The following is an 18,216-nucleotide window of genomic DNA, read 5'->3' as shown; positions in this document are numbered from 1 at the left end:
GACAGATAATCCTTAGATTAGTTAGCAATAATCTTAACTTGACAGCTTGACAAAGGAAAACCCGCTGCACAATAGATTGGGAGCTGACTCCGTAAGCCGATTACAATCCCCTAATATGCTGTTCTTTTTTAGATCTAGTTTCATTAATTTCAGGTAAATCCCTTAGTCAAAACCGTCTTCCTACTTCAATTGGTAACGCCCTTTTTTAATATAATTATGAGAGTTGTGTTCCCGAAAATGTATCAGTGAAGATACATTTACAGTTATAATGTACCAAAGGAATTAATTGATAGATGTTTAATTAACAAAACATTAGATAAGTAACTTATTAGATAAACATTGTTATATTTACCTGTGGATATTGTGTCAAACCCAAATTAAGACCCTCAAAAATATTATTAAGAACAATCAATATAAAAAGGTTTTAATAATGGAACGATATATTCTCGAATGCAATTTGGTTTACGACAACATATTCCAATAAGCTTCATATATTACATTGCTTTACAGCATTCGTGGTCAGTAGTCAAGTCTTATTTATATTGTTAAACTAGCAGACTCGGCCAAGCGTTGCTATGGCTAAGGAATTATTATTATTGTTATATTACATAGGAGTTAACTATTCAAGGGAAACGGTAGGAGAACACCAGTCATTGGGACCACCATGCTTTTGGCATTAAAATGTAGCTTATGTGAAATTTTGGTACATTCAACACAGCGCCATCCATTAGATTTGTGACTGTCAAATAATTTGCAATCAAATAATATTGCGGGTATAAATTAAGATGTAAGTTATCCTATCTTTTAATTTAGATCAAACTGCACACGGTGTGCAAATTTGATTGAAATCGTTTAGGATTAGGTTGAGTCCATAGCGGCCGAAAACGTGACGCGTAATTTATATAGGCATATTAAGATAAACCGACTCTTAACCAAGAGTGACCTGACCTCTCATTTATTACACAACAAAAATTCAATATTCTATTACAACAAGATAAGCTACCTATTAATGGTTACGAAATGGGCCTACTGTTTTTAGGTATTACTTAGTTACTTAACATAACTCCACGGTATTGCTGCTCACGTTCTCATTAGCAATACACGTTGCTTATGAACGTGAAATGAACAGCTTTGTTTCTAGGTGTCGCGTCGATAAGAATATAGAACGAACCGACCTACGTTTAGTTTTACAGTGGTTATTAAAACGGAATGACGCCGAGTTTGTTGAGTACGTTGACATGCGTTAGACCAATCACAAACAAACGTAAAGTGCCATCGTTTCTTACATTCCAGCGCTCTATTTTTGCTCTGGGTTATTAAATTTTGTATCAGGATGTTAAATTTAACGCACAAACATAAAACATCTTATCCACATAGGTTTTTAAATCTAGTTCAGAAATAAATCAAAGATCATACTTTATAAATTATTTATTGTACAAATCAAATGCTTTCATACACGGGTGTCAAATTGATTATACAGTTCTCGCGGGAAGATAAGATGAGCTTGCAGCAGCGAGTAGCCGATTAGCCTGCCTGACACGTTGACTTTTGGGTCAAAGACGGTCCGGTTTCTCCACCGTGTGCTCAAAAGAAAAGCACACGAACAGACGAACCCACGACCTCACGATTGAGAGACATTTGTTGTTTTAATTGTTCGTAAAATGTGACTATGTATCGCTATCACTCCCAGAGTAATCGGCCAACAAGGAGAGACCGGAAGGTTTACTCTCCGGCGCCTTTTCACTGCTCGAGACCGTGGCCTTTGCTTCACTCGCATCTGCCTTTTTGCTTCTCACGAGATTTGCTAAGGGATTTTTCTTTGAAATAACACCGATACTCCTGTTCCAAGATTCCGTTTTTGCTTGAGGTTTTGGCGGCGGGTCTTCCATCTTAATATGTTTTGCTGCCGGTTCTTCCACGTCTTCAATTATTTCTTCTGCGACCACTTTCGGTTTTGTGTTGGTGAATTTGACGGATCTGTAACATAAACGTATTTTTGCGTGAGTTCACTCTATGTGAATCATTTTCAACCTATGTACAGCAATTTCGTGTTTATAAAAGTAAAAAAAAATATATTAACCATTATTACAATTAATGCAGACAATATTAAACAGAAATATGTACATTGTACAGTATGTAGAGAATTCTCGTATCAATTTATGATTTATTACATTATTTTTTTTTTATACTTTTCAAATATATGAAGCAGGCGGTAGCAACTAATGGATACCCAGGAAAAACCCAGGTGATCATAATATATATTTTCTGTAAACCCGACAGAAAAGTAATATGAACACAAAAAATGGTATGCAGTAACGCCCAGACCCGTCATCTCCTTCCCTACTTCTCTATGAAATACGAAAATTTTAGCCCATCTAAAATTTTTTTTTAAGGTCACTCAGGTATATATAAGTTATCTTAAAATAGTAATAAATAGGCATCTAATTATAATTTAAAGAAGATTCATAGAGAAGCAGGGAAGGGGATGACGGGTCTGGGCGTTACTGCATACGATTATTGCATTTTCTAAGAAGATTTACTAAAGTAATATATATATATTTTTTTACCATAGGAGAGTAGAGATTTCAACAGACTGAAAGCACACCAACTTTTTGAAATAAGCTGATATTTTGACTGATTATTAGGCCGTTAACTCTCGGCCGCGATCCCGGATAGGAGAGGTGGGAAATACAAGACGGCGAGGAATTCTGAGTCTCCGTAAGGAAGGGAAAGGCCGGCTTCGCAGTCTCTAAAAGTGGAAAGCGTGGGTCCCGCTAAATAACCTCTGGCACAGGTTATTTTACCAGTGGGCGATGGGGTCGTCACATCCCGACTTCAGTAGTACTAAAAAACAGACCATTGAAATCCTTCAAAATGCTATTTGTTTCGAGATTGCGAAATTCCCCTAGAAATACTTAAAGTGCTCCAATTAGGCACTGGACACTGGTAAATTGCCATCTTTTACTTTAATACACTACAACTAAGAAATATGTTTTATTGCTCAAAATAAAACATTTATTATTATTAACATAATGAGTGACATTTAAACAACATTGAGAGAAGTAAGTAAACATCTTAAATTCTCCTTCACATTTTAAAACATTCATGGCATGGGTGTATCACTACACTAATTACAACTAATACATAGTATTAAATAGTATATAAAGAGCATAAAACTTATTTTTTCATTTGAGATGTAGGTAGCTAATCATTTAGGTTGTTTTATTTACAATATTTTTTTTTTCCATAGTACTGTAGAGTCAAAGTATGATAAAGTTCATTTGAACCTTGATGACTGGAGTTATGATTTCACAAGAAATGTCTAATTCAAACTACTTGGTTAGGCAAATTAATATTTGCATAAGTAATATTAATTCACTCTTGGTATATTTTTATACAACTTAAATGTCTTGAATTAGTGAGTCTAGGACACGGCTGGGGGAGAAAAATCTGTAAATAAAGAAGATGTGGTCATGCGAGGTAAGTACATGCAGAATTTCGTGCCTTTGACATGTTACCAAAAGATGGACTTTTTATAACAAATGCAAATAGCTTTGTGAAACTCTGTAATATTTGTGTCAGCATGTCAGACAGCATTCTTGGTACCCGGCAGTGCGCTCACACTTTTTACATACCCAAATAGTTATTATACATAACATAGAACTTCTGAATTAAATTATTGTTACTAAATTGTGTATGTATGTATATTTACTTTATAAATTCATTGTCTTCCTGTTCCTCTCTAGCTATTCTTTGTTCCGTTGTTTCTGGCTGATATTGTTTCAACATTCCTTCATAATCAACAGTCCTCTGTCTCCGATTTAACTCCTTCAACTCTTCTAAGCTTTCCAACAACTCAATTTCTTGTCTCGATTGCTCTGTTCTGTATTCTGCAAAAGCCAATTAGATAATTAGCAAAATGCAATAAAACAATGAATTTTTATTTACACACAAATATAGAAAAAATAATAATTAGAAATTTGAATATCCAAAAACATGTAAACTACAAACTAACACAATAAAACTAAATTTTTATGTTATTAAAATCTAGAAGAAAGCTAATGAGGCTAATGTGGAATACCTTAAGAGAGAAGGTAAAGGATGTAGGAAAAGAGGTAGATATTGTTTTCTCCCGTTTTTAGAGAAGTTATTGATTATATCATATCGGGTATAATTTATTGAATAGCATATCGATGAATACTAATAACAGACTATAATATATTGAATGATTAAAGATGATTCTTCCAAATCCACTTATTGTCATTATCTTTTATTATTGGAAATGGGACATTATTTACTGTTTAATTTAACTAATATCCACATATTGGTTAACATAGGTGTTTTCAATTTTTTTTCATAACAACTAATATGAGAAATGATTACTTAAGTATTAAGCAAAAATATTACCTAAAAGTTTCATAGGATTATTAGCTTCCTCCTCCTTTTGTTCTTCTTCCTCTCGCTTAGCTTGCTCCTCTGCTAATTTCAGAGCCATGAAATTTCTAGTAGCACCAGCCTCTATTTCATAATCTGTGTTTTTAGGGTCAGTTTTAAATGAAATCTCTTGAAGACACCTTGTGCACTGGAAATCCATAATAACAATTATTATTATTATTGTGTTGTCTTGCAAACATGAATAATATAATAGGGATGGTTTATGCAAATACTACACATTAAGAAATAACTTTATAAATGAATGTACAGTAGAGTCCGTTTATAATGACATCGAAGGGAATTGACAAACACGTCATAATAAGCGGACGTCATACAAAGCGTTTTGTGAAATGAAAAACCTTTTTCATGTAAATATTTACATATGTATGTACTTAAGTATTTTAATACAGAAACATAGTTATTATGTACATATGTATACAATATACATACATATTAAATCAAAAATGCACGTAATCAGCACATTATAACACATACAATGTATACAATACATACAAGTGTATTTTTAAAAATAATCTGTAATTTTTGTCTGCTTTTGTTTTTTCATTTTATTGTAAAAACAGTCTCTAATACTATTGTGTATCGAAGACATAGCTATGGTTAAATTATCATTTTCAATATTGCTGTGAACAAATCGTGATAGTAATTCTGCAGCTTTTAATGCCTCTTCTGCGGTAGGTAATGGTGCTTCCTCGACTTCCTCTTCCCCATCACTTTCGAGTTGTTCTTTAGCACGTGCCGAACGTCGTCGGGGATCAACGAACATTACCGGAGGTGTAAAGAATCATGTCGGTCATTATAACCGGACATAATCTATTAAAAATGGGTCATAATAAGCGACATGTCACTGTAAGGGAAGTCATTATATCCGACTTCTTTATAAAGAATTTTATATGAAAACCAAACTTCGTAGTGTAATTACGTCATAATAACCGGTTGGTCAATATAGGCGGAGTCATAATAAACGGATTCTACTGTATACGCATATTTACATACAGTAATTTTGCCAAAGCCTGCAAAAGACTTGTGTCCGTTAAAATATCAACTTACTTTAATATAAAACCGATATATCCGTATACCCAAATAATCTTCATTTTCTACATCCTCCTTACGAGCGTTGAATTTTTTTCCTTTATAAATGTACTCCCCACAAGTGGCACATCGCATGTTGAATGGGGCCATAAGACGGACTGTATATTGGCGATTTTTTGCCAATTTCATGCGAGGAATCTTCGATGGATCGAAATCAGGAGGATAGTATTTCTGAAAAAAGCAAAACAAATATAAGAATGGACATTACTTAATATTTACATACTACCAAACTGTAGTCCCATAGAAATACTTACATTCAATACTTTTCTTTCCGACATCTTTTATTGTTGATTTATATTATCAGTTTAAGACGTCTTAAGATAGAAAAACACTAGATTTTTATGAGAAATAATACGATCAACGATCACGATCACACGAAACTGCCACTTGAACACTGAACAGAGACACGGCTGACGGCGATATGTCATTAGTTTGAGGAATGACTGCTGACAGCTCTGTTGACACGACGGCACCAACGAGAAATGAGCATAGATAATTAGATAGCGGCGGTCATGCACTATAACTGTTTATTACTTAAAATCTATTAAATATACACCTAAATTATTAAGCTATTCTCCTATTTTTGATTAGCGTTAATTTTAATGCTGTGATATAATTTTATTGAAACCAAAACGTATACAACTATTTTATATACGTACAATGGTAGGGGAGCCCACGATGCTAACTGGGGATTTACTCGAGCGTCGTAGAGACCTATTGGGATGCAAAGCTTAAATAAAAAGAAGAAAAAAATGTTATATGATAAATTCCTTTTCATCGGTGGGGGAAGCGGCTATAGATTGTTAAATATGTAAAAAAAAACTGTTGCATGGACATCCTCGAGCGCGTCAGATATTGATAGCATCTATGCCCTACGTATTTTTAATAATGTACGTATGTTAATCTGATCGTTTGCATGATGCGGGTGGTTGTATTTAAGGGTTGAAAATTAAAAAAAAAAAAAAATTATCGAGCGCGTCAGATTTTCTAAGGGAGTGTTAAGTGCACCAAAAAAAAGCTCTCATTCACTAATCTGACGATTTCAATGGGACGCAAACCCACAGCCATTTTCTTAATTTGCAAAAAAAAATCGCAATTTTGAAATACTCAAGCGCGTCAGATTAAGATATATGTGGTTCATCTTTATGTTCTAAACGTACTGTCTCATAATCTGACGATTATCTAGAGGGATTCGCCTGATCTGACAAAAAAAAAATAGAAAAACGGTTCACCTAAAGGGCCATCCCTGCAACTTCCCGCTAATTCCATTCCTGGGCGCTTAAAATTGATATTTTGAGCTCGCTGGGTTCAAAGAAATAACATTTCTATGCATTTGAGCTCTCCCAGCTCGAAAGTCTGATAGAAGTTTCATAGAACACTATTTTTGGAATTTTCAAACCGCAATAACTTTTGAATGGATCAAGCAATTTTCACGCGGTTGGCGGCATTCGACGCAGTTTTATCATCCTCATAAATAATTTTGCAATTTTAATTGATCGAACCACAAATTTCGGAGTAATCCCGAAAAAACACTTTTTCGGGTTTCTTTCGTGTACGATATCTCTCGAACGAATCAACCGCTTTTGACCAGCTTGGTGGCCATCGACGTGGTTTTTCAAGCTCAAAGGCGGATTAGTTTTTGAAGTTGATCGATAAAGAAACCACTTAAAAAAAAAATATTTCTTATTTTTTAAGATTTTTCAAAATTTCTCAAAATCTATCGGTCCGAATCGGTTCAAATTCACAGGAAATGTAATTTTGAGGGAAATATTTAGAACGCCGTTTAGTAGATTCCGATCGGTTTAAGGAAATGTAGGCATCACGCAGCTGCACGCATTTAACTTTATCGACGAATTTTTGTTATTTCGGCTTGCGGAAATCGTCAGATTATATATTTTTCATTATTCTTGAATTATTTCCTTCAAAATAAAAAAAAAATTAGCTACGCTCGAGAATGTCGAGATGACGTTTTTTTTTTACAACTTTGTTGCCCTCCCCTTTTTTTCCGTCACTCTCAAATTGTCAGATTAGTGGAATATACACTTTTTAGGATGTAATTAACTCACCCTACCTTAATCTGACGCGCTCGGGAATTTCTGATGGTCAATTTTTTTTTACTAAACTGATCCTGTCTCCTTCACGTGCGGCTTTATATATGAGCCTCATATTTTGTGGAGGTACTTAACCGGGTACAAGGTATCCCCCTATATATTAATCTGCCGCGCTTGAGTAAATCCCGAAATCCCCTCTTGGGCTCCCCTACCACAAGGGACGCTACGCATGATTACGTCGACTTTACTGTTTCGAAGTTTTTATAAAATATGTCGACTTTGCATGTAGTGTTTTTAAATTTTAGGCAAGACAAGCAGCAAAAGCTTGAAGCAAAGTATTGGCAAATGTAATCCACATTTCTAGTAGAAATTTCGTACTGGAAAATTGTTTGATACTTTATTAATACACCCACAATTTCATTACAATTACACAAACAGTACAGGTACAAGGAAACAGTAATTTTATTGCTATGATATCAAATAGTATTGTTCTGCTTCTCAAAAGAAGATGAATTTCCTGAAACAATAGAAAAAATAGATATTAAAAAAATTAAGTAGTCTTAAGTTGCCAGTTAAAATTATATTTACATATTCTTCTAAAGTTCATATTGAAAGTGAATAGTATTTACGCTTTCCTCTTATTAATCATATATTTTAGGATTTGCGTTTTACCGCACGCAGAAAAATCTAAGCCGAGAACTTAAAAAAAAGAACTTAAAATAAGTTTGTAACCTGTCTTTCCGATTGCCGCCAGCTGCGAGTTCGTGTTCTAGAGCAGCAATTTTCGTTTCGTGGCGCGTTCTCTGCACTTGCGCCCGCCGCTGCTGATCCTCCAAAGCGAGGACAATCTTTTCCAGCCGATGGATCTGTTGCTGTTTCGTTTCTAATGTTGCAAACAATTCTTGAATCTCGTCGGCTTTGGCTGCGATTTGCTTGTTTACCTATTTAGCAAGAAACATCTTAATATTCGTAGACTCAACGTACGGATTTTCATTAGTGAGAAAATAATTTAAATCGTTGAGTGTACAGAAACCGGCAAACATCTTGAACACTAAATAAGGGAGTGGGGAAAAGTTTGCGCAGCGCGGGACACAAACGTCAACTGATTTACCAATCACGCGATCGACACGTCACTCTCCCGCCGCCGCGCAGCACCGCCCGTTGCCTCCCTCCCAGTGATACCTATAAATCGCTTCTGTGCAGGCAAGGACATTTGTTCAAGATGTTTGCCGGTATCTGTATCTAATCGTACTATTTAAAATGGATAAACAAACTTACAGTGCCTAGATAAAACTAAACTCCTTCTGAGCACTAATTTCCACTAGTAACTAGCAAATCTAAATTTATTATTAATTAAATAAATACAAATATATGATAAAATTCTTTCGCTACAAACAATAATAAAAAAACGCGTCTCACTCCATCTACAATTTTCATTCGGTGATCTAAATCTTGTTGCAATGCAGACAGCTCGCGAGTTTGCTCCATTTCTTTGTTCTTGAGCACGTTAATCAATTCTTCACGAATCTGTACCACAGCTTATTATAATTAACAGAATTACATTTAAGTGAAAAAGTTAGAATAACCATCAACCATAGAGGCTATTTTTGTAGTTATACTTCTTTAGGCGCGTTATGAAAAATTTATATACATATTTATAATATTTATCCACATGCTTTGAGTTTCTACATTTAAAACACGTGTTTTCATTATACAAGTGCGAATTTTATATGTGCGTCTGAATTATAATCAGAAGTGATTTAAATTGAATATTAAAAATCAATACTAATTAATATTAGAAAATATTTGTGAATAAACTGTGCTCATCAACCTTCCTAAGTGCTTCAATACAATTGAGGTTAACTATCCGTATACAGTATTATTAATAATGCCAAAGAAGTATAACTTCTTACGCGCGTACATAAGTACACGCACCCTTTTTTTGTGTCTATTTTATCGTCTTCTTTCTATTTAGTTAAATTACATAGGTACTCGTAAATCGTAATTATATCGGTTACAAACATCTGTACGTTGATAGACAACTACATATAAACAATATCCGTGAAACAAACCCATCACTAAAATGTGTTTTATAGTCTAAAAAAAAGCACTTAAAAATTGTTTCAAAAAGTATGACCTTGAGGAATCTTGCCTGTGTACGTGCTGTTTTGTCTTGCTGTTCAAGTTGTTGTTCCTTTTGCGCTAACATTTCGGAAAGCTCTTCGTTGCGATGCACAGCGTCCAGAAGACTCATTTTTAGGGTCATAACCTATGAAACGAAATGTATTTATTAGATACAAGATTTTTATCAAGATAAATTGTACATATATCTACCAAAACTACATATAACTCCTACAATTACCTCCTGTTGAAGCTCCGGATAACAAATTCCACCCGATGTATCTTGGCTATTTATTAAAGCGCGATTGTGAGCTTGTAAGTCGTGGACGTATTTTTCGTATTGCACAACTTTCTGCTCACTGCAATAGAAATTTGCAATTGTTATTATAAAAGGTGGGTTACCATGTAGGTATATATTGGATAAACATTGTTTAAAAACATATATTTTTAAAAAGGTCAAAAATAATTTAAAAAGTTAAAATAGAATTAAGTTAAAAGCTCTTTCAGTTATCTCTTCAAAATCCTTGACTCATAAGCATTAAATTTCAAATTCTACTATTACAGATTATATAATCTTAGTCTTAACAGTCTCAAATTCAATCAAAGGCTCAATCTTTATTACTCTACGACCAACACACGACTGGCACAAATAAAAAATAACATTAATCAATTATATTTTTTGTGTATATAGAAATAGAATACCAGTTACACTTACTGGAGCTTGATATTCTTCGTTAGATCACGGAGCTGGGTTTGCATTTTACCAATAATTTCCTCTTTACTCAACAATTCGGCTGCTAACTTTTGCTGCAAGGCCATTTCGTTTTCTGTGTCCTATTATACAATACAATACATTGAATTAATGTGTTAATATACTAATATGTATGAAAAAATATTATCACCTTTTAGTTAAACAGTAAAACGAATCTGGTACGAAACTCTACAACAAAGAAAACAAAAATTCATTTGATAGTTACCTGCTATGATTTGAAAAACTAATTTTATACTTTAAGAACATTATGAATGCATGCACTCGGCAAATGATGATTATTCTTAGTTTACGAAACTAAACTTGACTTTAATATATATTTTAGTAGCCAGAGAGAGCTCGGTTTACATTTTAGATTTAGGTTTAATTTCTAAAACAGTGAAGTTTATCACTCCCATAGTTATATTGATAAGGACGAAGAATACTGCAGAATTTCGTTAGACATTACTCGTAAAATAGTAATTAAATAATTACTGCTATTTTGGTCATAGTCTCCAGGAAGCGAACTTTTTCCCGTTTACATGCAATCACTTCATCTTCAGTCATGCGCAAAGTATCTTTCGTAGCTTGAAGCTCAGCCCACAGATCCATTTCCCTCTCCGTTGGAAGGTCTTAAAAATATTTCAAAATAAGCTTTGGTTAAAATAGATATTTATTTGTCATTTAAGTAATTTTTATCATATATATGGATTCATTCTCAACCTAACCTTTACCAATAGATATAAACTAATCTTTAGATGCAGTCCAACATTTTTAATATATACAATAGGGTACTTGATAATATACTTAATGATAATGATAATGCACTTTCTGAAATAGTGTGCTGGTTTTCTGCAAATAATTTACAATTAAATGCCACAAAAACAAAATGCATAAGATTTACTTTACCTAATGTTAAAACTACAACTATAGATCTTAAATTAAACAATGAAAAACTAAATTTAGTTGATTCTACGGTATTTCTGGGCATTACAATAGACCAAAAACTTCGATGGAGTCAGCATATCACAAAACTTTCTGACAAGCTTAGTTCTGCGGCATACGCTATTAGGAAAATTAGGCAACTCACAGACGAGGAAACTGCCAGAATAGTATATTTTAGTTACTTTCACAGCGTTATGTCGTATGGAATTCTTTTATGGGGCAAAGCAGCAGATATACAATCTATTTTTATCTTGCAAAAACGTGCTATTAGGTCAATTTATTGCTTGAAACCAGGCACTTCACTTAGAAATTTGTTCAAGAAAATCGATATTTTGACGGTACCTTCCCAATATATTTACAACTGTATCATTTTTGTGCGTAGTAATATTAGTTCTCTTTTAAAGAACAGCGACATTCACAATAGGAATACAAGAAATAAGGGAAAACTTTTCCAGCCGTCTTACAGGTTGCAGAAAATAAATACTTCATTTATGGGCCTAAGTATACGCTGCTATAACATGATTCCTAGTGAAATATTGGAACTGCCTTTAAACAGATTCAAAACACATATCAAAAAAACCTTAATGTGTAAAGGTTACTACACAGTCAATGACTACCTGGAAGATAAAAATGCTTGGCAATAGTTCTAATTATGTATGAATATGTGTGTAATGGTGAATGTGGTAAATCACAGAACAGTTTTTTTTTTTTTTACTTATGTAACTTTAATGACGTTGTGGTTTATGACATTTTCCTTTGAATAATTGTAATGTAAAGGGAGGGCAAAACTTGCTGAGTTTTTTGCCCGTTCTTCTCAGAACAAGGCCTCCTGGTAGTTTTGCGAACGGATGGCGTAGTCCTGCTCTTTCGTTGAATTTTGTAAACGTTGTTGACATTCATAAGCATGCTCTAAGAAGCATCTAAATTGAATAAACGTATTTTGATTTGATTGATTTGATTTGATTATAAAATAATATTTTAAAATAATACCAGGATTTGGCTTATTCCTTTCATATTCATCAATTTTTGCCCGGAGCTCTTCAATAGTATTACGACTCTCATTGAGTTCTTCTTGAAGTGCATTCTTAAAGCCTACTTCTCGTTGTGTCGTTTCGCGTTCTGCTTCCAAAGCTAGATTAAGTTCTTTTAGTTGGTTGTTAAGTTCTTGAACAGATGATTTATGCTGCGCAGTCATACTCTTTATTTGGTCTTTTAAATCGGCAACTCTGTAATAATCGCAGTTCATTACTTTTTACAATAATTACATCCATGGTGACATGGAGACCAGGATTTTTTAAGATTTAAAGGAACTTTTCGCGTAAAACTGATCTTTGTAAACTAATTCCTTCACTCGTTCTTAATGTTTGTAAACACTCATTAAGAAAAAGCTTACTCAGCTTCCAAGGCATCACGTTGCTGCACCAAATGTGTATTTGTAACTTCTCCAGTCTTAACGGAGTCCCTCCATTTCCGTGCTCTCGCTTCTAGTTGCACTTCACGCTGACGGCCCTAAATTAACAAAAGTTAACATAATAATAAATCCATGCTTTCACCCACAACTTCCGATTTCCATTACCTGGTCCTCCAAACTTTTCACCGTACTGGTGAGAGTAGTGATGCTAGCCTCAGCTTCACGAAGCTGTCTATCCATCTTAGATATGCGCATCCGCTGCTGTCTCACTTGAGCCTCGCTGGCCGCGAGTTTGTCCTTCATGGCCGTTTTCGCTGCTTGTTCATCTTCTAACTCTCGTCGTGTATCCTGCGATTTTAATTTGCGTGTAATTATTCTATTGCATTTAATGAAACATATTTTTGGTTCAGTTTTGAAAGTTTTACGTTAGAAGTTTCTTGAGCTAGACACGGCAGAGCTGAGCAGCGCTGCTTGAAATTTGAGAGATGTAACTACAAAAATTAAATAATGTTTATATATAAGTTACCGCCAACACTTTTTTGGTTTCTTCATCAGCAGTAGTTTCGCGGACTTCGGTTATAACTGTCGCCCGCGTTTCTATGTCTTGTCGCAAACGTGCTACTTCTCGTATCAAAGACTCTCCTACAGATATTAAGGTGGCTCTTTCTGAACAAGCGCGTCTGCAAAAAATATTATTTATTTGTAAGTGTGAATTCCTAAGAGACAAAAAACATGGCATTTGGTAATTTTTCTAACTTTGATAGTAACGTTATAGTTTCCACGGCGTCGTCAGCTCGTGCTTTCAAATCACGTAGAGCCTCGCACATTTCCAAACCCCTTTTGTTGTAGGCATCGATTCGATCTATTGCATCACTGTCTGGCTCCTCCTGCAAAACGTACAATTGTATACTTCGAACCAAATGTCCGATGCGAACTAAACTTGCTTTAGCTTAGTTAAAATTTCTGAGCTAGTCATAATAAAGAGTCGAATCGCATCGTATAAGCTAAAGTTCAGTTCAGTTTGTGTTGGACATTCGACGTAATGCTTTGGAATCTTCTATCACTCACTTATTATTGCAATACATGTTGTTTACATACCTCTTTCTCTATGTATCTTTTTACCCAGTCGATTAACTCTTGGCGTGCGGCAAAGGCTTGAAGACATAGCTCCGCGAAACAGGAAGGGATATTCATTGCCTTACATTCAGCATTGGTGAGAAAATTTTCATCTAATTAAAAAAATAGTCAAAGTATTGAAGCTACAAAAAAATACTACACTAAAATGGGCAGCTTCTAAGCAGCTAGCTATTGCCTCCGAGATGCCTTTCTGCTGAATTAAGTTTCTAAATCGGTGCAAAAGTGTAGTTGTAGTCTTTAGTAAATTATATCCGCCCATTAATAAAGTTTCGATTAAAAACGCTACCGTATTTCTTACCATCGTTACTATTTAAATAAATTGCAACCACGGTAGCCACCGTTGGTCCACGTCTTATAATAATGATGATGCGTTTTCCCCTTTGGATGTTTATGGATCAATTTGTTAAAATAAGATAACTTTGATTTATTTTTAAATGATTGCCATTTGTCTGAATGGGTGTTGGTAATTATTATATTGAGAATGTGTTAATTGTTACAGAAAGGACACTGCTAGCATACCTAAAGGAATGCTACTGTTAAACAATTCCACAGCACCATCTGTTGTAGTACTCTGTCTACACAGCTCATGGATTTCTTCTTCCGTCCAATCAGCAACATTACATAGTACGAGTTCCGGTGCACCTTCCCCACTAGCCAGATGACCCTCGTTTAGCAACCGTTCGTGTAAACTTCGTAGAGTCTCAAACACCTCTAATACCGCTTGCTGCAAAGATATAATAAATTAAAAAGACAAATCAAAAGTTGGCAACGATATAATATTGTCTTTTTTTAATCTAAGATGTTAAACCTGTAGACTGACGTTTCTCAATGTTCTCAAGATTAAATAAAGAAAAATCTATGCTCAGCAGGGGTCCAAACCCACAACCTTTAGTTAAGAACACTTTTAACAATTTATTATACTCATACGAGTATAATAAATTGTTACCTTACCTGCTTTAGATCGAGCTCCTTCTTCAGCCGATGAAACTGCTTTTGCTTAGCAGAATACACGCTTTTAATATCATTGTCATTTGATATTTGATTTGATCTTGGTTCATTCGTTGGGGTAACAGGGCGAGTGGTCTTTAAAGGAGTTTTCGGTCTAGGGGTGGCCTTTTGGGGGGTATTGGGTCGACTGCAAGGAGTGTTCGTTCTTTGTTGGGACGGAGTTGACGGTCTGCTTGACATGCGTGGGGTAACAGGGCGAGCTTTAGGTGTTTGCGGACGGCTTACTAAGGGCGTTTGTGGACGGCTATTTATTGGTGTTTGTGGTTGAGTTTCGTCTATTGTTTCTGAAATATAAATATATGAATTCCGTAGTTTTATTTCAATGTAAGTGAATTTTCTTAAACATGCCTATAAACTTAAGAGTGACCTGCACAAACTATAATGCAATTGATATTGTGTGACAAATATCTCCAACGAACTTATTACAAGTCCCATAATTTCCCCAATCGGACAAAAAATAGACCCAACGAGACAAAGGTCTCTTCATCAAAAGTCTAGTAAAGGTCACTTGTGTATAAACTACTAAACCATTGAGGTGATGTGATTCTATACGAATAGTCCTATATGTCGTTAATTCGGTTTGCCAATATTACTAGATCTACTAATTGACAGACTATTTAACAATCTGTCGTAATAGTAATTTCAGTCATTATTATTCATGTCGGAGCAATGGTGTTAGTGTCAGCTGCCATTGTCATTATAATTTCATAACTTCAGATAGATAAAGATATAAAGTGATAAAGATTCATAAATTAACGAGTATTCAATGGTCGGTAATACTAATGACCTTACTTTTAATAATAACTTATTATTAAAAGTAAGGTCATTATTAAAAGTACTACTTTAAACCTTTTAAACTTAAGTCATTAAATATTAAAGTAATCATTTTACAATTATTTCTACGACTGCCGTTTGAGTCTGTAGGCGATTTGGGTTCGGTCGTGGAACGTGTTCACGAAACTTGTTTGTGACAAAATCAGGTTGCTATATAAATACAGGCTCTTGTTTTGCTCACCATTTATGACCACCAGCTGAGCATCTTCTTGTTCTATGTTGTAGTTCTCTTCCACAACTGTCATCTCTAAAATACATACGGTTTATTTCGGACTGTAGAATTATATGGTCTTATTTATAAACAAAGTGTTTTGCCATGTTTTTATAATTTAAGGTTGTATAATTTTGTTTAATTGTACACAAATTACACGTTTTTCGACAAAGCTTCATTACTTCAGTACCACTCTTAAACAAAACTATACTTTTTACCCAGCGTTACATAACAGGGAAAATTTATGGCTGAAGTTTCCTTTTTGTTGTCTGTACTTATTTTGCTTTGGTTTTGTATTGTTAAGGTACATTTATATGCCTTCTACGCTTACCCTTTTTTTAAGACAGGACTCGAGCGAGGATATATCCAAAATGATTCCCGTATTATCTTCATGCCCTATAACTTCTTAAATAAATTGAATTTTGATTAAAAAGGCGCAAAAAAACCTTCAATGTTATTCTGGTGGATTTCTGCAAACGCCACAACAGGAACGTTTTCTACTTTGTCGACATTAATATCCGCCACTTCGTAAACTATTTGCCTATCCTGTACCTGAAAAATTCATATAAAGGTCAAAAGCCCATCAACATTTTCGTCATGTAGGTTCAACAAAATATTATTTATCATGAAATTTGTTCATAATGTTAAATTAACTTACTATAGTTGGTGGTGGATTCTCTGGTTCACGGTTTCTGTTCACCTACAAGATAACTTAAATTAGCATGACGCTCAAAGATTGCATGCCTTCCAAATTAAATATTTTTTTACTGTAAATGCAACCTAGGCATGCATATGTCATACCTACCAACCAACCAATCCGAAACAATATTGCGACGCCGAAAATCAAACCCCGGAACCTTGTGCGTTATAAATTAATTATTCAATAAATTAATTAATTTAAATAAAACTACCTTAATATCAGTCTTCGAGTCAGTCTTGCCACTTTTCAGAATAGCAGTTCTAACCTGCAAATGTATATAACGATTGATTTATACAACCGTTATCTAATCATAGCGTAAAGAAAATTTAACAAGAACAATAATTGAAAACTATGTTATAAGAGGGTAAATATAGGAGTAAGTTTTAGTACATATGCCATGAGTTGGATAAAGTATATAAATGTGTTGGCGTCAGCTATTAGTTAAGGCTAGCAAAATTCATGATTTCACCCGCGCGTCTCCCTCCACCCCCTCTATTGACTAGTGAAACAAACGTATGACTGAAGCTCGCGTACGGACGTTCGCGGAACAAAATTATTTTTTGGCTAAAATACTCGCCATGATTGATAAAAAGAAAATTAGGGAAAAGTTAGAGGTGACTGTGTTTTTTTTTTATTAAGGAATTTATATTGTATTGTGTTTTTAATTAGAGTCAACCATTGATATTATAGTGAAGGAACATTACATATTATTGTTTTTAATTCAATCACATACTTAGAAAAAAATCGTCCGCTCTTAATCTCTTAATCAGTTAGCAAACAGCAAAATATTAAGGGTTAGCCCTTAATTCATCGTTGCAATTAATTTATACCCGAGATGAAGTTGGAGACGGAGGAGATCTAACCGGTGACAGGCGTGTGGATGGTGTTGTTAAGTTCCTGTTGGTGGCATTCTTCGCAGCACGAGCTGCCGAGGCGGCCGTTGGCCTCGGCGCAAGTCGTGGAGCTGCCGTATCTGTAAATACCAGTTCATTCCTCATTAGCATGGTTAACGAAAATGTACCATAATCATTGTATAACAGACTGGATGTATAAAGTCTAACCCGAATTGACCTGGAGCAATTATTTAACCAAAACTGTTCGCTATTACTTATAAGAACGTAACTTACGTGGTTTATCTTTGTGTGATTTCACTGTCGTTGACATTTTGATTCATTTGCAATAGGCCAAATCATAAGACAATTAAACTGAATTTTGAAATAATAACATTTACAAGAGTGAACTGAAAGTATGTCTATGTCATAGTTGTTCTGATTTCGAATAGGACAACTTTTTTTCCTATACACTTGACATTGTCTGGCCGTGCAGGTTCTATGTCTCCAATTTGGCGCTTGGAGCTTAAAACGTACAAAATTTGTTGCATGTCGGGAAGAGACACATCGTCGATATTAGTGCCTGAAGATTTTCTAACCATGTTTTACTTAAGAAAATTGCGCTTGTATCTTGTTCTTTCATGTTTCTTGTAGGTTAATTCATCGGGCTATTAGG

At 34.6% G+C, this 18,216-nt stretch overlaps 2 protein-coding genes across 6 annotated transcripts; both read right to left on the bottom strand.

The window, feature by feature from the left end:
• Positions 1-1,413: 1,413 nt before the first annotated feature.
• Positions 1,414-5,937, bottom strand: LOC125061583 (splicing factor YJU2). The gene is made up of 5 exons (XM_047667061.1): positions 5,799-5,937; positions 5,503-5,715; positions 4,408-4,582; positions 3,713-3,890; positions 1,414-1,977 (listed from the first exon to the last, which is right to left on the bottom strand). The coding sequence occupies exons 1-5, from the start codon at positions 5,820-5,822 to the stop codon at positions 1,668-1,670; spliced, it is 900 nt and encodes a 299-aa protein (XP_047523017.1). The 5' UTR covers positions 5,823-5,937; the 3' UTR covers positions 1,414-1,667.
• Positions 5,938-7,978: 2,041 nt separating this feature from the next.
• LOC125061590 (trichohyalin-like) lies at positions 7,979-17,975 on the bottom strand. Of its 5 annotated transcripts, none has more exons than XM_047667071.1 (21): positions 17,838-17,975; positions 17,541-17,683; positions 16,922-16,975; positions 16,669-16,710; positions 16,457-16,562; positions 15,981-16,046; positions 14,909-15,249; positions 14,477-14,681; positions 13,919-14,049; positions 13,577-13,707; positions 13,347-13,500; positions 12,986-13,168; positions 12,803-12,918; positions 12,400-12,635; positions 10,960-11,096; positions 10,432-10,550; positions 9,958-10,075; positions 9,733-9,864; positions 9,015-9,122; positions 8,328-8,536; positions 7,979-8,112 (listed from the first exon to the last, which is right to left on the bottom strand). In XM_047667071.1, exons 1-21 carry the CDS (start codon positions 17,872-17,874, stop codon positions 8,094-8,096), a joined length of 2,787 nt encoding a protein of 928 aa, XP_047523027.1. In that variant the 5' UTR covers positions 17,875-17,975; the 3' UTR covers positions 7,979-8,093. The 5 variants fall into 5 exon arrangements, with proteins under 5 accessions (XP_047523027.1, XP_047523028.1, XP_047523029.1 ...); XM_047667072.1 differs by having other exon boundaries at positions 9,748-9,864; XM_047667073.1 differs by having other exon boundaries at positions 17,574-17,683.
• Between the last annotated feature and the right edge of the window lie 241 nt (positions 17,976-18,216).

The sequence above is a fragment of the Pieris napi genome, chromosome 23, assembly GCF_905475465.1.
Source record: "Pieris napi chromosome 23, ilPieNapi1.2, whole genome shotgun sequence".
Taxonomy (NCBI): Eukaryota; Metazoa; Arthropoda; class Insecta; order Lepidoptera; family Pieridae; genus Pieris; species Pieris napi.
This window is presented reverse-complemented; position numbering and strand designations above follow the sequence as displayed.